The following is a 26587-nucleotide window of genomic DNA, read 5'->3' on the forward strand; positions in this document are numbered from 1 at the left end:
ACGCGTGAGAAGATGAAACAGGAAAGAAAATATTCTCAGAAATATTTTCTTTACTGCCGAGTTAAAGAGAATTATATGGAGTGAATGAGCGAGATTCGATGGGTCTGTTGGCTATAAATAGGTTGCTGGGGTTGAGTAGAAAGGGTGTCGAGAGTTCGGGGTCGATAGGGGAGCTCAGGAGCGAGAAATCAAGAGTTGATGAAACTTTGTTTCTGCTGCTGCTGATGATGAAGAACACCAAGAACACGAAGAACAGACTCGCAGGGACAGTCATTTATCAACAGTGAAACAGACTCAGAGGCGTGGGTCGTAGGTGGGGGTCTTAGAGCTACAGTAACAATAACACTTCTTTTGTGTCGTTTATTATGGACGCTTTCTGTGGGTCGCACATTCACTGTTTTATTATTTCATCTCCATTTTCATCCTTGTAAACACCCTTTGAGCAATAAAAATGGATTTTGAGCGTGTTTTCAATATGCGAAGCTAGAACCCATCATTGGGATGACGGAGGAAGCTGTTTTTCACCCATGTGGTAATTCTATTTAATTTCTTTATGACTATTTGCACTATTATAATTGATTTATGATTTTTCTTGATTATTTGTGATTTCGTTTGATGTCGCATGCTTAGTCTTAGGTACTTTTGATGCATCATGCTTGTGATTTACATATAATTCTTTATAAAATCTACCTTGGCAAAGATTTAGAGTCGATGTTTGTTATTTTATGAGCTTTAATTGTCCGGAATTAAATATTGAACTACATGAATGTGAGAATTGGTGGAATCCCGAGTGCCAGTAACTCTCTTCATCTTGTTAATATTTTTGTATATATAATTTTATTAAATCTTTAAATTTAATCTTCACAAGTCCGAGAGTTTGAACCTCATTACTACAACATCATCAAAAAACATTATCATTTTGGCGCCGCCGACGCGGATTTGTGCTTAGGTAGAATTTTTAGGTTTTTATTATTTTTTATTATTCCATTTGTTCTTTTTACGTCTCTTTCGTTGTGTCTTTGTATTACAGGTTTGAAGTTGGATACTAAAGACCTTGGAATCAAAGCTTAAAGCTAAAAGAGAAGGAAAAAAGACAAAGCAAAAAAATAAAGAAAAAAAGAAAGAAAAGAAAAACAAAAAAGGAGAGAGAATTATTATTATTATTATTTTTAAGAGACTTTCCATTTTTTTTGTAATTATTATTATTATTTTTTTCCTTTTCTTTGGACTGGACTTTGGACAATTTATTTTAACTTTAAACCCTACGGAAGGGTTATATAAAAAAAAATTAAATATAAACTGTTTGCAGGGAAGGACGACGATTACAATATCGTCTCGGTCCCTCGGGTTCGCACATGACATAGGAGTCGTGGCCCGAGTCGACTTCAGCGGTTCTGCGCCCGTCTGGTACGGGAGGTAAGCTTTCGAAACACCCGTGAATCCCCTGTCAGCGGGTTTATTGTATGCCTTAAGGTGAATATATGCTGAGGATTTGAATACAGTTGTTTTAATTTCCTAGTAAAGGGCAAGGCCTGGCCAAATTAAGATAAAGACTCGGATTTCATCACCGTTTTCTTCTTGCCCGCTTTAGGAAAACGAAACCAAACGCGAACCTAAGCTTAAAATTTTGACTAGAACGAGACCTATAGGGTAACGACCTTAGTAGGAAAGTCGTTCGAAAAATATTGGTTACTCTTTTAGCGTACTTCGAAGTTCATGATGGTTTCTGTGAGTTGAATGCGTGATTGCACCGCCTTGTGATAGCGGTGAGGTCTTGGGTATCAAAGCTCCACTGATCTTCCCTCGCCTCAATTCAACTTACTTTGACTCGGATTGATTCCAGAGGGGTGTGCTTAATTTGTAACGAATTCCCTTTCGAAGGATTAGAAGCTGGTATAGAAACAATCTAAGTGGGGCCATCATGCTTGTTGTCTGCTAGATTTTATAGGTTTGATTTGGTTGAGTCATCCTTGTTTGTGATTGTGTAAAATTCCCTTGCAATTAAGAATGTCGAACTGGTATGATAATAGCCATCACAATGAATATGATTATCCAACTGAACAATATGGACATTACTCTTACCATAGTGTGAATAGTGGTTGGGAACGCCAACCTTTGGAAGGATATGGGTCATACCCTGGTGAGCCCAATTACTATCCACACGTGCATCAGTCTTACGAGCAAGAAGATTATAGTACTAGTTCTTCGTCTCTAGAGGATACAATCAAACTATTGAAAAGTAGTCATATTTATGATCCCTCTGTTCCTATTCCTCCTTTAGCTGAGTCGACGCGTAAGTTAGCTGAGTCGACGCGTAAGTTAGCTGAGATGAATAGTATAATTATAGACGAAAGAACTACAATAATAAGTGAACCTTCTTTAGAAGACCACCTCAAGCAGATAGCTGAGACGAACGAAAGAATTGCTCGAAATTACTTGAATTGCCAATATAGTGTATCCAATAATACCCTTGAGAATGAAGATAGTTATTTACATAATCAATATAACGGGGTTAGAATTGGTAGAACTACTTGTTTTGATGAGGTTCGATCTTTTTCATGTTATTATGATGAGGATAGTGTTGATGGAGAATCATACTTATGTAGGAATAGTCATCAGGAAATGGATACTCCAATTGAGCTTTACAATGATAATATTATTTCTATTTCAAATACAAATACAAATAATTTTAATAATTATTCACCTATTCAAAAGGACGAGGATTTGACTAGAGATACACTCATTTTAGACGATGTAGTATTTCCTGTTTACAAAGCCGGTGATGCTTTAGAGGAACGGGTTTATTCCGAAAATGTTGTTTTAGAGTCTAGCGACTTAGAAATAATAGTCTTAGACGAAGAAAATGAACTTGTAGAGCTATTAAATATGAGTAAGGATGCGTCGCTTGAGTATAACCTCGAAGGAGCAACTGACTATTTTCAGGATTCCAATGATCTAGAAATTAAGGAAATTGTAGCTAGTCTATCTAGAGATACCCAAAAATCTAAGTTTGGGGGTGATTATCATTCTCCTTGTGCCATACCTTTAGCTCTTACAGAGATCCCTCATTTTGGACTTGATATATCTGCCTCGACCATTTTACAAGATTACCTTCATACTCGTTCTCCCGAACCTAATGATGTCCAGGAAGAAGTTCAGTCGTTAGAAACCCATCCTCTGGTTGATGTGGTTTGCCCAGGCTATGATACCCAGATTGACTTTGTTTTGCCACCAAATAGTTTTCTTCCAAATGTGGGAACGTTTATATTTCAAATGTGTCGAATATTAAGTTGTGAGACTAAATCTAAATGCTTTAGGAAATTAGAATCGACACATTTGCTTAAGAGTGACCACTACTCTCATTGTGTTCAATTTTGTAAGTCAAATCTTATTGACTTAGAGGATCCCCAGTTATTTAGGTTATTATTGTGCGCTTTTAAGATCATATTTGAGTTTTTCCAGACTCTAGGACCTAATGATTCGGATCCCACCTATGAAGAAACGCAACCAATGAAAATTTTATTTAGACCCTTTCTTAGAACCTGAACCTGAACCACAATTAGATATAAATATCTTAATCAGGAAACTAGATAAGGGCATGCTATCCTTTTTCACTTTCTTGGGTTATTGTAGTTTCCTTTGGTCAGCTCTTTTTGGTTTTGAAGACCCACAGTTATTTCGGCTGTTACTTTTTGATTCTATGAGGTGACTAATTCCTTCCGATGTCTGGCTGAAGACTTTAAACTTAGCACTTCTTGGGAGGTAACCCAATCTCATGCGACACGGTAATATCTTTCCTTAACTCTTTTGCTTCAAATGGTAACAGTTTCTCCTTGTTCATATGCTTTTAATTTTATCTTTAGAACATTGAGGACAATGTTAGATTTAAGTTTGGGGGTGTGGGAGAAACATTTTAGTTGCATTTTTGAAACTTCTAGCGTCACATGGTATCCGGTTAGCTAAGTTTACATACTGTTTCTCACCGAAAAGATAAAAATTGGAATGCTAGAGATAACAACTTATTGAGACATTAGAGAAAAAGACATTGAGATCCTTGAAATTCAGGAGAGAACTTGTTCCTTTTAGAGGGTAACCGTGATGGACCTAACCATACATGATGGAAAGGCAAGTAGGTCAGGGAAATGCCAGAAAGACAAAGCAACCTCACAATTTAGTCTTAGTTACTGGATTGCGACTCTCTCTCAGTAGAAACTTATCATCATCAACAAGCGGAGCGACGTCAAAATCTATGAAGAAAGTTGAAGACGTTTTAGGTTTAGAAGCAACAATAGAAGAGAATAATTCAAAAATCAAAGTTGAAGTTATAAGAGAAAATGATATAAGTTGTTAGAATCCATGATACCAAGACATCACAAGTTGCGAAGATCCAAGTTTTGAAAGTCCTTCTCTCATGGCCATGTAAATTTTTGTCTTGTAATTTTTTGTTTTCAAAAAAAAAAAAATATGAAAAAGAAAAAAAAATGAAAAAAAATAAAATGAAACATCATTACGTTCTTTTTGTTCAATAAGGCCATACGGAAGAAGAAATTTATAAGTCAAGCAAGAAATCAAAGAGAAGAGTTAATTGTCAAGGTTCTATGAGGTTCGAGAGTTTATCATCAACAGTTGAAGACCGAAGAAGGCGTTGTTTCTACTGAGCACTGTGAAAGAGTCGAAGAAAGATGCATTTTGGTTGCTTTGTTAGTCTGCTTTCAATATGGCACAAAATCTTTCTAGCACTGGTTTAACTCATCACACGTAATTAGTCCAGCTGTGTAGCAGATGTCCCTCTCATTTTTATATCTCTCCTAATCTTATCCAGCTGTAAAGCAGCGGACGCATCTTACAATGTTTATCTAGCTGTGTAGCGGATATCTCTTTATCTAGCAGTTGTGTGGATGTGTCTCCCTTTTTCTTCAGTCAGCTTTAGAGATGACACCTTTAATTTCTCTGGCATTATACTTACTTGGAGATAGGTTGAGAATATGTATGTCCTCATAGCTCTTTGGATACTTGTGACCAATTAGGAGTAAAGGTTTTGTGGGTACACCTCTGGTAAACCCTCCGGAGACAACACTCCGCCGCTAGGGCCACCTAGCGGTTTAACGGGCCTGCTGCACGTGCTAAGTGTAGTCTTTTTATCTTTTCAAAAATAAATTTTGCTCGAGGACTAGCAAATAATAAGTTTGGGGGTATTTGATAGACACATTTTTGTGTTTAATTTGATCTCAATACTATATATTGTTGGCACTCGAGTTTGTACTAATTTTGGTGTTTTATGTGTTTGTAGGCACCTTTGGAAAATAAACATATTTTGGAAAATTCGGCTCGAAAAGTTAGTAAAAGCCCCGGAGGACACGTGTTATTCGGACTCTCATCGTTGGATAAGGGGCACCTCAATTACTAAGGGTCACCCCAGGTCACCCCAAAAGGCATCTGCTATTCGCACCCCAGTACAGGATTAGGGGGGGTCATCTTCTCCATTTGAATTTTTTTTTTGGCGGGAAAATGGAGAACACTTCTGCAGATTTTTGATCGAATTGTTGAACGTGTTCTAGGGAGATTCAATGGCTGATTTTTGGTAGATAGTTGTGATATGGCCTATTAAACACACTGTGGGCGTTTGGTTCGACCAGAATTGGCTAGAATCAGCTAAACATTTCACGGGTTGAAAACAGGGCAGTTCGTGTATATCACGGGTTTCACGTGATTTGGAGAAGATTCAACGCGTTTTGTGCGTGCATGGAAGACCCTCACATCCTGTTGAAGCGTGAAGGAGTTAAATATGGTAATTTGGAGGCTTGAAAACGCGTGAGAAGATGAAACAGGAAAGAAAATATTCCCAGAAATATTTTTTTTACTGCCGAGTTAAAGAGAATTATATGGAGTGAATGAGCGAGATTCGATGGGTCTGTTGGCTATAAATAGGTTGCTGGGGTTGAGTAGAAAGGGTGTCGAGAGTTCGGGGTCGATAGGGGAGCTCAGGAGCGAGAAATCAAGAGTTGATGAAACTTTGTTTCTGCTGCTGCTGATGATGAAGAACACCAAGAACACGAAGAACAGACTCGCAGGGACAGTCATTTATCAACAGTGAAACAGACTCAGAGGCGTGGGTCGTAGGTGGGGGTCTTAGAGCTACAGTAACAATAACACTTCTTTTGTGTCGTTTATTATGGACGCTTTCTGTGGGTCGCACATTCACTGTTTTATTATTTCATCTCCATTTTCATCCTTGTAAACACCCTTTGAGCAATAAAAATGAATTTTGAGCGTGTTTTCAATATGCGGAGCTAGAACCCATCACTGGGACGACGGGGGAAGCTGTTTTTCACCCATGTGGTAATTCTATTTAATTTCTTTATGACTATTTGCACTATTATAATTGATTTATGATTTTTCTTGAATATTTGTGATTTCGTTTGATGTCGCATGCTTAGTCTTAGGTACTTTTGATGCGTCATGCTTGTGATTTACATATAATTCTTTATAAAATCTACCTTGGCAAAGATTTAGAGTCGATGTTTGTTATTTTATGAGCTTTAACTGTCCGGAATTAAATATTGAACTGCATGAATGTGAGAATTGGTGGAATCCCGAGTGCCAGTAACTCTCTTCATCTTGTTAATATTTTTGTATATATAATTTTATTAAATCTTTAAATTTAATCTTCACAAGTCCGAGAGTTTGAACCTCATTACTACAACATCATCAAAAAATAATATCACCGGTCCTGAATTTTTTTTGCCACAAAGTAAATATTTTTTTTTTGCCCCTACAAACATTCTTTATATAGTGCTGGTTTACTTATTCTAACATTAGACTCTTTCAACTCTTGTTTCTATTTTGAGATCGTGACGCTTGTGTTTTTACATGGAGGCATAGCTACAGTAAACAAAAATTAATATTAGTGGAACAAATAAAATTATCATTTCTCAACTATAACTTGAAACTGAATTACTAGAAACCTATGGTATCTTCATAGTTTAAAAGCCTGGCTAAATTGGGGCCTATGCCATTTAATATGGGCTCATGGATTTCTTCATTCACCCAATAGAGAATGATAAGAGGTGTCTAAAAGATTGTAAAAATACTAAATTAACCCTTAAAGAAACCCTAATTATTCTAACAAAAATACAAATATAAAATCATAACATAATTAACGAATACAAAAAACATTAATCAAAACTCATTTTTTTTTCAATTTCCATCAAAATCAAAACTAAATCTTAATCAATCACAAACAACAATTGAAATCTAATTTCTTTTTGGGTTTAAAAAAAAAATACAGACAATTCAAGTGATTGAGTTAAATCCTTTTAAACCATTCCTTCTAAGAGGCACTTTACAATGATTTACCTGTAAATATTGAAAATTCACTCATTAAATTTTCTGAAATCCAAACAGAATCGGTTTATAGGTGCACAATATTAATCTGATAGTGGCCTAAATCGGTTTTTAATGTGAACCTACATAACCTGATTCTGGGTTGATGTGATGAACATGAATTATAATCAGTTTACATTAATACACACATCAACCGATTCTGGTTTCAGGTTCAGGTTATTTTGGAATTTTGGACCATATGTAATCCAATTGTTGAGTTAAAAATCACTGTAACTTTTTCTTCCAACAATCGGATTACGTTATCGTCCATATAAATTGATTCTGAAAAGCTGTAGCAAATGATGGTAACCTAATGTAGAGTAATCCAGCTCATCATTAGGTTACCAAGCCCAGTTCTCAGTCATTACAAAGGCCCAGCCACAGTTTAGGTTAAGGCTCAAAGCCCAGTTCAGTCTTGGATTACTCTAGAAGCCCAATTCAGTCAACTGTGGGCTTAATCCAAAAGCCTAAACTCAAAAGCCCAAGACCAAATCAATTGAGTCCATTTCATTTTACTTCAAAGGCCCAAGGCCTAAAGCACTTCATTATCAAACAAGCCTATAATCCAAAGGTACCCTAAGCCCAAAACCCAAAAGGCTTCATAGTTAACCAACAACAAATTAGAGCCCAAAATAGCTAGAGAACTCCAAAACACACCCAATCTCTGTGGATCTACCCGTACTTGCACGAGCTACAACCGACGACCGTGCACTTGCGGTATTACTGTAGGCCCGCGTTTCATTTCGCTTAATTTTATACACATCTCCGGGTCCACCAGCAAACTACCTCCAGAATCGGACTATATAAACGTATTAGAAGTCCGATTCTGTTACAAATTTTCATGAGTCCAAGTTATCCAAAAAAGAAAAGCACTTTCATTCATTAAGCTTGGTTCAAGTTTGCAAAATATAATATAAGAAAGGGAAAAAATATAAGCATCCGATAGATCAAGTTTTTAACATAAGAAAAATACTCATTCCATCAAATGGAGACCATCGAATTGATCCGACCGGATAAATTCCTCCCATTGCCTTATGTTGGGATCGTATATATTTATCCACTCCTTGGTGACCTCCGAGACCTCATGAAACCTATCTACCGGTGATAATGTACAATCATCATATACTCTAAGACCGATATAATTTATGTTGTTATTGTTAAATAAAACAATTCTCCGATCCTTAAGTGATTCATCCCAAATGGTGTATTTTGGTGCGTATGTATTAAATGATCTCTTACCAAATAGATGAACAACGCAACTCCACGTTTCCACCAAGAGATGAACACATAGAGGCATACACATCCAATACTCTCGGGTAATTGGTTCATTCCTCTTTGGCCCTTGTACTCTAGCAACCATTTTTTCAAAAATCACTTCTTTGTCTTGTCTTGTCTTGTTTTTCCTTCCTTCATCATCGATATGTAAAATTCTTTGTCTTCTTGTAAGCGCAAGGCCATCATCTTTCTAAAGTATTGACATTGGGTTATGTTCTCATCGTCCGCCAAACTTATATGGCTATTTGTTTCGACGCAACGTGATAACCACAATTCCAATCCGCATCCACGTCATCGGTAGATAACACATAGGTATGTTTTTTTAAATCGTATGATTCACGATTTGAGTCGCACGATTCGATTCATTTTCTATATAATCGATTTGAATTGTATGTACAAATCGTTTTTGCTGTAAATCGCAAAGTCAACGTATTTTGACTATGATTCTTGACTTCACTCTAAAGTCCAGTCGGGTTTTCAAATTTCAAAAATGAGAAAGTGAGACGAGGGTAGAACTCACAACCTCCTGCGTCGTTGAGTGGCCTCCAACCAGTGTTCTAGCTTGGGTTTTTGGTTGTTTAAAGAGCTTTATTACTATATATTTAGAAACCAAAGACCAAAACTAGGCAAAAATATTGATCTCTGTCATATACTCCACATAATTCAATAATATTTACAAGAAAATATACGATTCAATAATCAACCGTGAATCTACTATTCGCGCTTTAACATACGATTCGATTCTCAAAATTAAAAAACGATTCGCTCTGTGATTCACGATTTCACAACCTTGCACATAGGGCTTAACGATTTCAGGAAGTTTCTAGTAATACTCCTCGAATATGGTGTAACACGTTCGATGGGGTCTACCTCGTTCATCCCTAGGCGTGCTTCCATCACCAAGAGCGGCCCTTAGAGTCACCATAAAACCCATTTGTCTTGCTTGTCCCTTTCATGCATGTATCCTTGATACTCGTGTTGTACTCGCTTGACTCTCTTGAGAAGGAACGATTAGATTGTTTGGCGCTTGACTTTCTTGAGAAGCATCGATTGGATCCTCATGTTGCAAAGGAGCGATTGGATCATTTGAAAGGACCATATGTGCGTTAATTGTCCCTCTTTCCCCCTTTCTTGGTCGACCCCTTTTCTTCTTAGCCGGTGCCTCTTCATTCTCAATTTGTGAAGGAACCTTTGAAATATTTGTCTTGGCTTATGTGTATGCTTAACACAAACTAGAATTCCCTAATCCATGCTACCCTAATCTAGTAATTCTATTTTAATCATGTGATTACGTTGTATTAGTTATGTGTATGCTTAGCACAAACCAGAATTCCCTTCATCAGTTCTCTTCTTGTGGATTTGTTACTCTTTCCATTCCAATTTTCAATTAAGTTCTTAATTCGAGTTGATTTATACTATGCCCTTGTTTGTCAAAAGGTACTGATTTTAAATTTCTTTTATTTTTAGTTGGGTAATATTTGATCAATGGCCACGACTTTGGGATTATCACCATTGACATCTTCAAGTGCTCAATTGGGCCACAGTGTGATTCATTCTATTTCAAATTTTCTAGAGAAGTGCTTCCAGACGGTGTGGAGCAGTATTACAAGTTCTTTATTCATGTCTCCTAAGAAACAGTCCTCTAATGGTGGACATGAAATGGATCCTATGAAATTCAATCGGAAAGGGTCCAACGATGTGAATCATAAGAATTTTTCAAATTATGAAATTTCGAAATCAGCTGAGCAAATTTACATGGGAAGTTAACATAAGAGGTTTTGTTTGGGTTCTTCTATAACTGAGTGACCCAACTTGATGTTTGTTAACGGAGTTATGGATTGTGGGTGATATGCATGCATTGCGGACTTCGACCACAATCCACAGAACGAAATAAGCATCAAGAGCAATTACACCTCAGAAATGATTAATGCCCCAAGATTTTCTCCCAAAATTCTCCCACAACACACAAAATAATGGAACCCAAAACCACCATCCCTATAATTTCTCAGTGAGGGATCCCTAGGCTGTGTATCCAAAGAATATTCGTGAAAAAATTTGGGTATTCATATCCGGGTCGTTAGAAATATTGACAAATACACTAGGAGATGAGGGAGGTTTTAATTCCGGGGAGGAGTTATCATCAAAAGAATCACTCATATTGTATTTACCAAACTCAAAATAAGATTTTTTTGGGTTTTTCTCTCTTTTTCTTCATCTTTTTTCGTCTTCTTCTTTTTCTCTCCCAAAACAATTCTGATTATAACAAAACTATCCTATTAATAACACACTAATCACTAACTAATCAATAATTAATCATTACACTAACACTAACTAATCATTTACGCACTAATTTAATTAGTAAGGGTGAATTTGGTATTAAAAAAATTAGATAAGGAGTGACTCAAAATTACTACAAATATCCACCCAAAAAATGAAGAGTAGTCCCCCTCCATTTTTGAGTAGTGCCCAAAAACCGGTTCAAATGAAAGCTAAGGTCTATAAAAACCGTTTGGCCCAGGCCGCATGTGAATCCAAGTTTTGAAGGTATACCAAACTACCAATTTTAATTCTCTCGATATTTTTCTTTCTTTGTAATAGCAACAAATAGTCTGAAGGCTGTTGATCGATTTTATTGGAAATTCAGTTCCTCATGGACCTTCTCGTAGTTTGCTGGTCTGGGATAAAAGTTCATCTCCATAAGTCCTTATCAAACTTTCTCCAGTGAGATATGTTTGGTCCCATTTTGAACGTAAAACCAAATGGATTAAATCTTGTACTACCTCCGTCCCATATTAGATGACATAGTTAAAATTTATTAGTAAATTTAGAAATAATTTATGTCTCAAACTATACAACGGATTTGCATAAATTTTGTATCATTGGAAAGCATTTTAAAACACCTATCTAATGAAGACTAGAACACGCTTCCACGGTGGAGTGGGCCGACCGAAGAAATACAAAATAAATATTCATTTTCCCCGGGTATACATATACTACTTTTGTTTTAGGAAAAGTGATATTTTCACTTCTTCATTTTTGTCTAAAATAGCCAAATTGAAAAAGTGAAAGTTTCACGTTTCCTGAAATTGAGGGAAATTGAAAGGATAAAAGTATCTATTTTTATGAAACGGTACGAAAGTATCACTTTTTTTGAAATGACGTGAAAGTATCTCTTTTTCTGAAAATGAGTGAAAGTATCTCTTTTTCCCGAAACGGAAAATTAGTCGATGCATAAATCAAAATATGGCTGCAAAATATGTATGCACCTTTTGTGATGGTTATGCATTCAATTTTCAAAAAGTGTGTATAAAGTGAAAATATCAATTTTTATGAAACAAAAGTAGTACATTTTTTTATCAGTTGCAACGAAAAATCAGTTAATGCATAACCAAAATATGGATACATAATATATTATGAATCATTTGTGGTGGTTTGCATAGTAACTATGTATTCAATTTTTGAAAAATATGCCTAAAATAACAAAAACCTCTTAATTTTTTCGTAAAAACTTCAAATTTAATATTGTTTTTTTTTGAAGCATGAAATTTTTGAACTGCTAAAGGACTATTACATGAGGGTATATAATACCCCAAGATTCATCAATTACACTCATAATGGTAAGCCGAGAATCCACAGTAACATGATACTGGAGCATAATAGCAATTTTCGGATCAAAATTGTATCAGCGGTGGATGTTGGTGTCGAAGGTCGAAAAGCCCTCGGTCAATGATTTCCACAAGAAAAACGGTATTTTTGATAGGCACGGCAGTGCCCATAGAAACTTGGATGGAGGTAGAGTTGTCCAATGCAATCGAGTGAAGTTGCCAGGCACGCCTTTGTATCTTGTTGATGCGGTTAACTTCTTGAATGATATGTGTCTGCACTTTTGTTTTCCGGCTTGATCCATAACTTCAAAAGAATCTTTAGATTTGATGGAGTCTTGAAGTAAAAACAACTCTCTGCCCTTGAAGTGCTAAAGCTAGTAATGCTATTACAAAAGCTACTAAAAGTATAACTAAGAAAACAAATTACTTGACAAGTACAAAATAATACAAAAGGCTGCTAACTGAGCTGGAGAACAGTCTGCCGTCCCAAAAAAAAAAACACAACGATTAAGCTTCTTTTACTAGGTATTGCAGAAGTCTGTTCTAATCCATTAAATCTTAAAATGATGTTGTTGTTGAATGAGTTGTTGATAATTTTACTGTGATTGCTGCAAGTCATGTAGAAGTCAGATATTGATGATGAATAAAGCTGCTAGGTTGAAAGCATGCTTGAAGGGGAGTCACAAGAGTACTGTCTTGCAAAAATCCATATAGGTCTCCTCATCTACGAACAGGAAGAACATGAAACCCCCACGAAATCTAACTGAAATTCTCCTTCCTTAGTCAGCATGAGAAACAAAATGAAGAGCTCGAAGAAGGCCCATAAATCCTATAGATACCATTCCATAGTACGCTTGGAAGTAGTATGAAATGATGAACTGCAAACCCTCTTTAAAAGAAACTACAAATGCTGAAAGACAACAAACTGAAGTAGCTGCAATAAGAATACCTCATACGAAATCCCAAAGATACCATTCTATGACCACTGAAAAACATTGCTTCTCCAAAAATTTCCTGAATCCAATCTTCAACAAAAGGTCTTCTCAAGCGTACCGAAGAATCGTGTCGAAGAAAATAGGATTAACAGAAAAGCCTAAAACTAAATGAGAAGAAAAACCCCAACCTTCTGACACAAGGCAATTCCGACAACTTGTTGTTTAACTCTCTTTAAAAGCTTTCCAACGAGATAAAATTTGTAAAATTCCAAGGCACAGATTTTTAGATATGTTATATTATAGTTTGTTTAGCAATTATACCCCTGAAAAAATAAGGTACAAAAAGAGTTATAATTGTGTCAAGTGAAAAAGTAATCATGGACACCAAAATTTTCCGATCTTTTTATCAAATTGCACATTTTTGTGAGGCTTCATTTTACAAAAAAGTGGCCATAAAAGGAACTCCGTCCCTCCCTTCGGGTCCTCCAGTCGGTCGGCCCAGTAAACATGGCTATTGTTGTAGGGCCTACGGCCCATAGATGTGTGGCACAACTAGGGTTTGCCTTTCCATGTATATATATATATATGTTATTGTATCCATGTAACTCTATTACTATTATGAATAGAAACTCTCCGTCTCTTTACCTTTCCCTATTATTCCACTACAACACGTTATCATGCACGAAGCTATACTGCAGAGCTAGATTAGATCGGTTGATTTTTTTTTCCATGGATGCGTTACCAGGTATTTCTTTTGAACAAAGAAATTTCTTTTTCATAGTATATATTAGGGTTCCACGAAAGCATGATTATCAAACATAGAGATTTCACCGTTAGATGTTCATGAAAATTTAGTATGTTCAACCCAATTAATCTTTATTTACTATTTTAAAATTTCAATCAAATCGGAATATGATGCAACCTCCAAATTCTGATTTTAGTAGAACTGTCTTCGTTCAGAAAATCCTAATTATAACAACGTCGAAAAACCTAGGTTTCGTATAATTATAACCGTTGGATTATTCTGTAATTCTTATATGGGGTATATGTTATCTTCATAGATATACTGTAAAAATTTTATAAAGAACCAACCATGAAAAGTACTCCAAAGCACGTGATATTTCCTACTGTGTCCACAGAAACGTGAATCGGAACAGTCATGCGGCGTCATATATATCTTTTTATCTTGCCGTTGGATGTCTTTGAATTTTAATATGTTTGTATAAACATTATTATGTATCAACTGTAACAATTTCATCATGATCGGACTATGATGCATTTGTCTGTCGATCAAAACAGTTAAAAGAAGAATTTTTCAATGTTTAGGGTTAGCGATATGTTTGGGCTCATATGCTAATTGTTTCAAACTTATTATCAATGGGCCTGAATACTTCATATATAATGGACCATATATGTTTATATGTATTAAACATGACCTTGTCAACCCAATGGACCGGGTCTTGACCATATAGTTGACCAGACTTTGACTAAACCAATTCGGCTCTAATTTGACCTTTTGAACTCAGAAGTACTTGAGCACCATTAAAGAGTCTATAATGTGGAAGTTTGTGTGCACAAGTACAATACTGTCTTCATAAAAATATTCAACTTATAAAGATACACCTTTCAAAGAGGAAGCCATACCTTCAACATTTCCAAGGCGACATATTAACTTCAGACGATGTAATGCTTTGGAGGAAGTTTGTTGAAACATTCATTTTCCCCCAAAGTTGAATGTTAAATGGGATGTAATCCACTTGTTAGACTATAATGAGTCAATAACTTTGACAATGATATGTTGTAATTAAAAGCCCACCTCAAGTTTTGTGAAAAGAAACTCACAAAAGTTTCCATGAGTCAGAGATGTAATTCTGGATCCAGTATTAATGATACAAAGTAAATTTATCTACCTATAATGGGAAAAAGATGTAATCTGACTTATACCAAAAAGAGTTGCAAATATTGGTATAAACATTTTACTGAGAACGATACAAGCGTTGTAATGCAAGTATCATATATTAGTAGTCAACTGCAAGAGATATAGGGAGTTTAAAGGAAAACGAACACACTATATTCTTGGATAAGGTCATGCCCTAGACATCAACATTAATGGAAACAAGAAATTTTCCAAGTCAATACACTTACCCTTTTTTTTCTTACCTTTATTCAATCGAATGCGTATGGTTAGATTCTACATTTTGATCCTAAATTGTTGTCTACATGATAGTTTGACATATATTTCATTAGCTAAAATAAAGATTTTTTTTTTGCGAATAATTAAATTCATTTTCTGCACTTATGGAATGAAAAGTATATCATTTTCATGAGATTGAAATACTCTAAAGAACTTGAGATATACCCAAAAGTACTTGAGTTATAAGAATCATTCGTACATTATGATGAAAAGTATATCATCTTCATGAACGGTAACACTCTAAAGTAAATGAGATAGATTTTCTTTTGTTACATAATAAGGTCACACCACTTATTACACGAAACTCTTAAGGAATTTAAATTAGTTATTGAACTATTTTCGTATAATGTGATTATGATTGGATCATCGCGCGAAGCAATGCTAAAATTTTGTTTCCAAGATGGAACAAAGATTAAAAGTCACAAAGGCCTTATATGTACCGAGAGCTAATCACCTTGTTAAATTCCAAAGAGACCCATGAAAGTGGATATCATATGAAACTCACAATAATGAGAATGTAATTGATTGCATCTTTTACAGTCTCTAATATATTTGGAAGGAAATATATCTTAGAGAAACTAATGAGTCAATATAGTGAAATGTAAATCACTATAGTATTTGGATTATTGAATCCATATTGACTTTGACGATGAAATATTGGGAATTGATTCATACAGGCTTTGACATAACCATAAAGGCACTTTGGTTTGTGACATGATGATTTGTTTTGAAAGGACTCATGCGTACATCGGTGTGTTTGAGTTGAAGAGAAAAAGATTGACAGAATGCGAAGTAACATCATATCCCTCAATAAGTGTTTTCTAAAGTATTAGATGCACAACCCCCTTCCCTCTCCCATTATGCTTTTAAGTAAGAGAGCATGTCACTCATTTTACAAAGTCTTCAGTAAAACAGGATCGAGGCCATCCGAAGATGCAAATGGTAAACACTCCATATTATAAAGATAACAAGGTGAAATTTAGAAAAATATTCGTGCAGAACGCGGACCATTAAAGTAACTTATGGCTCTGGTGAATTTTTTGACATTTTGGACTAGTTATAGTTCCCAAGAAGTTTTGCGTCTGGAAAACTACTAGCACATATTATACATATAAGGGATCGCCACCCCTTGAAAATGCTAGCTAGTGCACATCAAAAGGACTTGATGGTTATTGCATGTTTAATAGGATCAATGCAGATCATCCTATACGCCATGGTCTCGCAAAGGCTATCATCAAAGGTTATAGATGGTGCCTAAGGCATGGTTATACGTACAAACCTACCTTTAACAGCTTGGGGAATATGCAATATTACACGCATCTTCACTTATTCATATTAGACCCACAATTGTTCAACCATTCTTTGTGTACCAGTTGGTAACTGGATATAAGCCTGACATTTTGTGTTCTTACGCATTTTTGGTTGCACTATATATGTGCCCTTACGACTCCACATCGTACTATGATGGGTCATCGAAATGATTAAGTGATTATGTTTGACAAGAATTTCCAACAATTATCCGCATTTTAAAAACCTTTGGAAGGAGATCTCTTACCGCTAGATTTGCAGGCTATCACTTTAATGAGACAGTCTTCCCGTCGTTAGGGGGAGATAAGAAAAAGTATTTTCTAAGGAAACGACTGACAAATGCCGTGGTGTGCTCCCACTGTGTCTCATATTGATTCTTGAAGTAAAAGAATAATCGATTTTCAGAATGTACATTGATGTCGATAAAGTGATGAGATCACATATACCAGATGCAAACCTACCTGCAAGGTTACAAATCCTTAATAAGGGATATACACCATAGACTAAGGTATTGCAACTACACTTAGTGGAAGTGTGGTTGAGGCCGTGGCTCCATAAAAAAGTTGGAGAGACCACTTGGTTCGATCAATCCTCACCTAGAAAGGAAGTAGGTGAGGTAGGCACAACTTACTTATACCATTAATGAAATAATCTCATTTGATTGTCTTTGACTATGTCCATGAATCAAAACTGGAGGACGCTCCGAAGTTTAATGATTCCAGAGAACAATGAAATCCTAAAGGATTATGAGAACACACACGAGTCAATGGAAAGATCGTTCCAGCATATTAATGATTATTTTTATATATAGTTTCTCAAGAAAATTGAGCAGTATGAGATCGAACCATGCTTTTTATTATTTAATGTCAACAAAGAGCATATTTGGCCTACACAATCCAGGTAGAACTTGGTTCTTTGACAAATATACAAGTATTTGGTGTGGTAGTGCTAACCAACCAAGTGTAAAGCCTATGGGACATACATGATTATTTGTCATAAAGCACAGTAGGAAGAGTGAAGTCTCAAAGTATCAAGACTTTCCTTGTGGCGCGAGGTTTCTCACAAAGCCCTGGAATTATCCTCTAGTAATGATTGTTATAGCGTTCCGCTACTTAGTTAGCTTGGTAATTTCAAAAGGACTTGAAATGCAGCATATGTATATGGTTGTTATGTATCTTTGAAAGAATCAAGAGAATAATAAATATTTACAAGAGTACTTGATAGCCTTTTGTTTCCCAAATAAAGTGATTCAAACCACAGAGTGCGTTTACCGTTAGATAGAACGCTCGCTTATAGATTGAAGCAATCAGGCAGATGTGGTATACCCGTCTAAATAGCTATTTGATTTGGAGGGGATAGACGAGTAAGTTATTTTTCCTTGCGTATTCACAAGAAAGTTCTTGATTTGGAATTGTAGCTACCTATGTAGATGGTACATACATTATGGGTACTCTTGATGTAATAAGAGACATTAAAAGCTATTTAAAATCCGAATTTGAGATTAAAAATCTGGGGAAAGCTCGACCGAATACTGAGCTTGTGGTATATCATTCCACCAGTTTCCATATGTCTAAAGTTTTCAGGCAATTTAATAAAGACATGCTTCCTGATAGCACTTCCATGATTAGTCGAGGTTCAAATGTAAGTAAGTGACTATTTCGTCTAAAGGAAGATGACGAAGATGTGTTGGGGATGAAATTCTTATATCTATGTACAATATATACATTGTTGTACCTAGTATAGTAATATAACCGATTAAATTTTACATCCTCATGGAACTTGTTATCTAGATATAGCTCAGCGCCAATGCAACGTCATTGGAATGGTACAATGAATGTAATCATGTACTTAAAAGTAACCATTGACATGAGTTTGTTTTATCCCAGCAAAGATATAAAAATGAATGCTAAAGGAATTTCAATCCAAAGGTTGTTGATTATGAAGGAACAATAATCTCTTCTCCAACGAAAGTAATCACGGGGAGATATGGTAGACTATTTTCTATGTTATTACCGATATTCAGTTTCGAAAAGTACATGACTAAATATATTGTCTGGAACAACACTGAAAGTAATCAGGGGGAGATGCCGACATCAGGGGGAGGATCCAAGGATATGATGTCGACATATTTTACTTCGAAATTGAAGCTCTGTTGTACTCTTTTTCCCTTCGATCGAGAATAGTTTTTCCCAAAGGGTTTTGTTACTCAACAAGGTTTTTAGCGAAACAACACTAAAAACATCAAGTATGTTGAACGTTGAATACTAGAGATCCCGTTGATATTACTGAAAATATCTGAATCAAAGAAATGAAACGCGATGTTCTCTTAAGCAATGTAACTTCCAGAATCAACAACATGGTCTTATAAACATTCAAGTCACCAAAGTAAAGTGTGATAAACTCCTTTTGAATGCATTAAACTAATGAAAATTATCTGACATCAGGGGTAGCATCTAATGGTGTGTTGAACTATTTTCCTTCACCGAGGTTGCTTTTTTCCACGGGTTTTTGTTACTCGTCAAGGTTTTTAATGAGACAACAACAAACACCGGGAATATAATTTCCCATCTAAGTCTATTGACTTTCCCACGAGGATTTTCTGCCTTAAGAGTTGTGAAGCAACTAGTCAACTTCAACGGAGCAAAGTGATCATCTGCAACGGATCACCTTTACTTGCATTTATCACATTGTACTATTTTCCCTTCGTCAAGGTTTTATCCTGCTGGATTTTCCTTGTCAAGGTTTTAATTAGGCAACATATTTGAGTCCATCTATGTTCTAAGTTTTCTTAATATTGTAATCTTTTTCTTTAGTTCAGGTTTTGTCCCTCTGGGTTTTCCTGACGAAGTTCTAACGAGGCAATTAACAACTCTCGATCTTTGAAAATCGTGTTGCATGTGATGAACTACATGTAAAATACGAGACAACATGTGAAGAGTTGTACCAAGGTTTTATCCCACTGGGGTTTTCCTTGTCAAAGTTTTAATGAGGCAATTGATCTTTGAAAGAATCAAGAGAATAATAAATATTTACAAGAGTACTTGATAGCCTTTTGTTTACCAAATCAAGTGATTCAAACCACAGAGTGCATTTACAGTTAGATAGAACGCTCGCTTATAGATTGAAGCAATCAAGCGGATGTGGTATACCCGTCTAAATAGCTATTTGATTTGGAGGGGATAGACGAGTAAGTTATTTTTCCTTGCGTATTCACAAGAAAGTTCCTGATTTGGAATTTTAGCTATCTGTGTCGATGGTACAGACATGATGGGTACTCTTGATGTAATAAGAGACCTTAAAGGCTATTTGAAATCCGAATTTGGGATGAAAAATCTGGGGAAAGCTCGACCGAATACTGAGCTTGTGGTATATTATTCCACCAGTTTGCATTTGTCTAAAGTTGTCAGGCAATTTCATAAAGACATGCATCCTGATAGCACTCCCATGATTAGTCGAGGTATAAATGTAAGTAATTGACCATTTTGTCTAAAGAAAGATGTGTTGGGAGATGAAATTCCCATATCTAAGTACAATATATGCATTGTTGTACTTAATATAGTAATATACTCGATTAAAATCTACATCCTCAGGGAACTTGTTAGCTAGATATAGCTCAGCGCCAAGGCAACGTCATTGGAATGGTATAATGAATGTAATCATGTACTTAAAGGTAACCATTGATATAAATTTATTTTATCCCTGCAAAGACATTAAAAGGAATGCTAATGAAAGTGCAATCCAAAAGTTTTTGATTATAAGGGAACAATAATCTCTTCTCCAACGAAAGTAATCAGGGGGAGATACAATAGACTATTTTCTAGGTCATTACCGATATTCAGTTTCGAAAAGTACATGACTAAAGGAACAGTCTGGAACAACTCTGAAAGTAATCAGGGGGAGATGCCGACATCAGGGGGAGGATCCAAGGATATGATGTCGACATATTTTACTTCGAAATTGAAGATGTGTTGTACTCTTTTTCCCTTCGATCGAGAGTAGTTTTCCTACAGGGTTTTGTCACTCGACGAGGTTTTTAGCGAGACAACACTAAAAACATCAAGTATGTTGAACGTTGCAGACATAAAGATCGCGTTGATATTACAGATCTGAATCAAAGAAATGAAACGCGATAGCCCGTTAAGCAACGTAAGTTCCAGAATCAACAATAGGGTCTTATAAACATTCAAGTCACCAAAGTAATGTGTGATAAACTCCTTTTGAATGCATTAGACTAATGAAAATTTTCTGACATCAGGGGGAGCATCTAATGGTGAGTTGAACTCTTTTCCTTCACCGAGGTTACTTTTTCCCACATGGTTTTGTTGCTCGGAAAGGTTTTTAATGAGACAACAACAAACACCGGGAATGCAATTTCCTAGCTAAGGTTATTGTCTTTCCCACGTGGATTTTCTGCCTTAGAAGTTGTGAAGAAACTAGTCAACTCAACGGAGCAAAGTGATCATCTGCAACAGATTACCTTTACTTGCATCTGACACGTTGTACTCTTTTCCATTCGTCAAGGTTTTATGCCACTGGGTTTTCCTTGTCAAGGTTTTAATGAGGCAACATATATGCATCCAACTATGTTATAAGTTTTCTTAATATTGTGCTCTTTTTCTTTAGTTCAGGTTTTGTCCCTCTGAGTTTTCCTGACGAAGTTTTAACAAGGAAATTAACTTAGATGCGTCGATCTTTGAAGATCGTATTGCATGTGATGAACTACATGTAAAGTACGAGACAACATGTGAAGTACTACATGTGAAGAGTTGTACCAAGGTTTTATCCCACTGGGTTTTTCTTTGTCAAAGTTTTAGTAAGGCAATTGATTTTGGCACAAGCCATCAAGCAGACAACGACATTTGAAGAACTACATTCGAAGCACCATATGTGAAGCACTACATCTGGAGTTCCATTGTTGAACCGCACAAGGGGGAATGCCATAGGACCTGTGGCCCATGGATGTGCGGTCCATTAGATGACTAGGTTTTCCCTTACATGTATATAAAGAACATTATGTGTGTAATATCTTATGCCTCTTTATCAATAAGAAGTTCTTCTCCTTCTCTAATTGTTACTCCAATACAACTTAGCTATTTTCCCCCCACTATGAACCCCTATCCCACCACCCTAGATGGGAATAACTGTGGTACGAACAGCCCGCCAGACCCAAAACCGTTCCCTTATTGGGCCCGTTGAGCAAGTTACCCAAGCAGTTTTTAATTCAAAGTTTCAGACTTTCAGTGGGAATCGAACAAATTACTTTTTCTGAAGTGGCATTTGAGCGTTATTTTATTTGCACATTATGTACTATATAAACCTGTCCAATCTCTGCTATCATTCACCGGCAAATATTCAGTTTTGCATTTTTAATTTTGTTAGTTTTTAGCAGCATACCAGTATCCAAGATGGCTCAAATTCAAAGGCAACAAGTTGAAGCTGAGGCAAAGAACTGCACAGCTCCCACAAATTGTTCCTCACACCCCACAAGAGTGTTCAAGTTCTTGAGGGAGATGGCATCAGCGTGGGAAGTGTTCGCCTCTAGAAAATTCTCGTGGGTAAGCAACCTAACAAAAACAACGTACTGAAATTCTAAAAATTGTTGCTAAAATGTTGGTTCCACTTAGATCTAGAGAAGTATCAATTGGAAACTAAATTTCATACCACGCTTTGTTGTTTAGGGACTCCTCGGGTTGAAGTGATGGCCAAGGATAAGATCAAGGCCGTGGACGATGAAACTAGGACAGTTGCTTGGACTCTCATCGATGGCGATGTGCTGCAGCTGTATAAAACCTTTGAATACACTGAGTATGAGACAGAAAATGAAGATGTCCCTGTTCCAAATGACTACTTGGAATACGCAGAGAGTACCAACGCCATGGCGAGTAACCTTCTTCTCAACAAGGCTTAAAGGAAAATGAGATGGGGATGGCATCCATTCATCCCTTCATATCTATTTACATATGCAAGTTGGGTACCAGTGAAACTTAACTATAATTATGACAATGTATGTAAAATATAAATATGAAAATGAAATAAGGCATCCAACCACAACTCTTATCAATCTTCATATACCAGTCGAGTCTACAAGCCTGCGCAGGTCCTCTCTGATCCCTAAAGAATCAAGTTTCGCAACTAGTGAGACTCGAATTTCAACCTCAAAAAAAGGAGCCAATTGCACACTCAAAAAATGCCTGGAGACAAATTGAAGTATGTGTGAGAAAAATTGATGTCGCTCGCAAAAAACCAGATGAGTTCTCTGATCTCTTCCCATGGATTACAATGAGCAGTTTCTTTAGAATTGGTATCCAAACAAGACTCCATCCACAGCCAATCAAGCTCTTGAGGAGAGGACTTCGACCAATTAGGCTGAATCCAAGTGCAGTTTGAATGCCAACCCTTAGTGCCATATATATTATTAGCAGAATGCTGAGAGGTGCCACCAAAAGAGTGATAACATCCTGTTTCAAGTGAATAGCATAAAATTCCTTCGCTGTCCAGGTATACTCTAGGGAAATATACTTTGTTCTCCATCCGACTATTTGGAGAAATTGCTGAGAAACAAGTGATGTCGCTAATGAACAACATATGCTTTCCCAAACTTTCAACTTTAACCCATTCCATTTTAAAGAAATCCATTCGATAGATTCTAACTAACATCTTGGGACATCCTAATTTTACTAGCAAGAGATCTTCTCCACACTTCACCAAGAAACTTGGATACGAGTCATTAAAACGTATTTAAGGTTTCTGAAGAAGTTCATACGTATCATCCGATAAATTAAGTTTATTTAAAGTTCCATCATAACCTACCGGATACAAGACCCCATCAAACAAAGTTGGAGTGTTTTGTGAAGCCGAATCTTTTTCAACATCAAACTCTTCAAGACTAAAGAAATCCCATTGTTGTTCTCCTCGTCTAATCGAGTAAATGGTGATAGAAGCACCAACACCACTTCTATCAATGCCAAAAACAATACAGTCTGGAGCAGTCGGTAAAGAGGAGAAAGAGATGTCTGACAAGTAATGACACCCTTGAAAGTCGGCAAGTTGGATGGTCTCTCTTGAGAAAGGATTATAAAAGAACAACTCTTTCTCTCTGGAAAGTAGTAGCCAACCATCCTTTTGATAACGGATTGTGGCACCTACTAGCAATTCCGAGAACTTTATGAGGTAGTTCTCATTATTATGGATCGGGTTTATAAAATTATACATGGCGGAGCTGTTATCTCTAGAGAACACCAGCCATGGAAATAAATTTCCAGTTTCAAAGGTTTGAGTAGTATGAATGAACCTAGATTTCACTACAGGCATTACCTCTCGATTCGCTTTATTGATTGACCGAAAATGCACGTAATCCACTGGATGGAGATAACTTGCTATCAACTGCACCGTGTCACCGTTAAGAATGCACCATGGCTTTTCTTCTTCCAAATGCCAAGGATTATGTTTCTCAACCTGACTGGCATTCTCATTCTTATTCACTGTCTCATCATAACTACGGATTGTACTTGTTTTCTTTCCCCCTTCAAGTATGTGGCATTTTTCTTCTTCATCTTTACCTGACGCACCATCCTTTCTTCCCCGCCCATTAGGCAACGTGATCCAAGATGACGAGAACCATGGTGTTGGCATTTTCAGACACGGCAATATAACAGATTCAGCGGTGTCTTCTATATCAAATTTGTACAACCCTTGATCTTCAGAAAGTGTATAATACAAACAACCCCTGGTGAGTCCCAAGTCAGAAATGAAGCAATAAGCTGTGTTTCTCCCAGCAAACAGAACGTGATTACTGAGACAACTCACCACCTTCCACTGCATCAAAGTGAAGTCCAACCTCATCACAAGTATTGAGGTTACTACCTTCTCAAATCCCCTTTCATTGTAGTTTATGTTAATCTTGAAAAATTCATCGCAACACTCAACAAAATGTACTAAGCACATAGATTCACCCCTTGCTCCTCGAAACTGAAAGAATCCACAGAATCTTACCTTGAATGGCCTTGTAGCAAGGCTAACATTATGATGATTAGCTCCAAGGAGGTGTATCTCTAGGTGTACCTTGTCTAAACCCATTGCGTATAACTTACCTCGGAAACAATGAAGGGAAACAAGTTGCTTTATATTTATGATATCCCGAGACAGTAATTGAGTTCTCCATTGTTTGTCTCCACGGTTGCAAAATGCTAACACATGATCGAACCCTTCATCTTCTTGTCTGAAAAGAAATAGAACTACTGGTACTGGATTATCACCACCTTTATGAGCTCCTCCAGGAGGTGATGATAAAATACAATCAAACAGTTGATATGCATTAGGTTTAGTAATCCAGGAGAGTAAATTTGGTAATTGAATTGTCTGTAATGTTACTGGATTCCACAAAAAACAATCCCCATATGTCCAATTTGGGATTGAGTTGTCAAATTTCTCATCATCATCATCAGAGTCCTCGTCTTTAACATCACATAAGACTATTACCCAACCTTGATGAGAGGGTTTCTGCCAAAAAGTTTTCCTACTCAACTCAGGAATGAATTTTCTACAATTTGTGTTATTCGGTTCACAAAGATTATAAAGAGCTTGATTTTTCTTACCTTTTCCGCATGGAAAAACAAGCCAATGTGCTGGTGATGCTTCTTTTTCCGCCTCCATGACAGAGCTGCAGAGAGATAGAATGGTCGACGGAGGGTTCTGGGGACTAAAGAGTGCGAAACGGGAGTAAAAGTGTGTACATTTACTATCGAAGTCTATGTTACCCTTCCATCGAATTATCCATGCTAGGTTTACCGAGCCACGTCCCGACTAAAAACCGGCCACTAACAATACATGGACCCACTTTCACCCCCTTGATAATCCCAATGCAGACAAGGGTTTCCATGATCCATCCGATCCCCTATAGAAATCTTTTGCGGGAGCAAAAATCGGTAGGTGTAGCACTTCTCGCTTCTACCACTCCTTCCTTCTTCTTCCCTAGCTGTAAACCGGACTCGATCTCTTTTCTTTTTCTTTTTTTTTGTCAAACACAATCAGTTTATCATCTTTAATAGATCAGAAATATTATTCATCGTCGATTAAAATAAAAAATCCACTCTTTGTTGTTGGATTTGGCACTTGAAATAAGTTAGACTTGTTCAAAATAACTTCGGAGAAAACTGATTTCAGAACCATCTACAGCAAGGTCGAAGACCTATTTTCCGGTTGTCGATTTATTTATTTTCACATTTTACGGCTAGAGAAAACCAGAACTCATAGTCGTAACTCAGTTAAATAACTAATACGACTAGGGCGGAGATCATCGAACCTAGCCGTAATCCACGTTTTCGAAAGTTTGTTGCAAGTTTCCTAACCGTAAAAGTTTATTCTCGACATAGATTTAAATACCAACCTACTGAAACTTTTACGGCTGGGCCTTTTTGCTATTATACCTTGTCGATGTTTATATACGGTTGGGTTGTTTTCTACTCAACGTTGTTGGAACGCATAATTCTATCAGGTTAAGAAATCATCTACGGTTGGGCCTTTTATAAATGGGTTACGGTGGGGAATTCCTCAATCTTACTCGGATGCGACTAGGAGTTCAACAATTTTCCAAGTCGTAAAAAGCTTTCATTATTTTTACAAGAAATTGTATCATATATAAGGACTCACTCTCACCATCTTTCGCATCGGAATCACCCATTTTCATTGATGTGAATCAAATTTTTCTTCAACTTTTACCTTTAATTCTATCACTAACTATAAATAAAAAATAGTAATCTAATCTAACAAGTAACAACTAATAGCTAAACTGGTCATTCTCGTTTTTCCAAGGTTTTATGTGTTCCAGGAGGTTCCAGATTCGAGTCCCCAATGGCGTAATATTACAGATTTTCCATGGAAGATAACTC

General features: G+C 36.5%; 1 protein-coding gene across 1 annotated transcript; it reads right to left on the reverse strand.

Moving 5' to 3' along the window:
- Positions 1–22740: 22740 nt before the first annotated feature.
- Positions 22741–26379, reverse strand: LOC113291121. The gene is made up of 3 exons (XM_026540691.1): positions 26349–26379; positions 25295–25398; positions 22741–25199 (listed from the first exon to the last, which is right to left on the reverse strand). The coding sequence occupies exons 1-3, from the start codon at positions 26377–26379 to the stop codon at positions 23439–23441; spliced, it is 1896 nt and encodes a 631-aa protein (XP_026396476.1). The 3' UTR covers positions 22741–23438.
- Between the last annotated feature and the right edge of the window lie 208 nt (positions 26380–26587).

Source organism: Papaver somniferum, chromosome 6 (genome assembly GCF_003573695.1).
Source record: "Papaver somniferum cultivar HN1 chromosome 6, ASM357369v1, whole genome shotgun sequence".
NCBI lineage: Eukaryota > Viridiplantae > Streptophyta > Magnoliopsida > Ranunculales > Papaveraceae > Papaver > Papaver somniferum.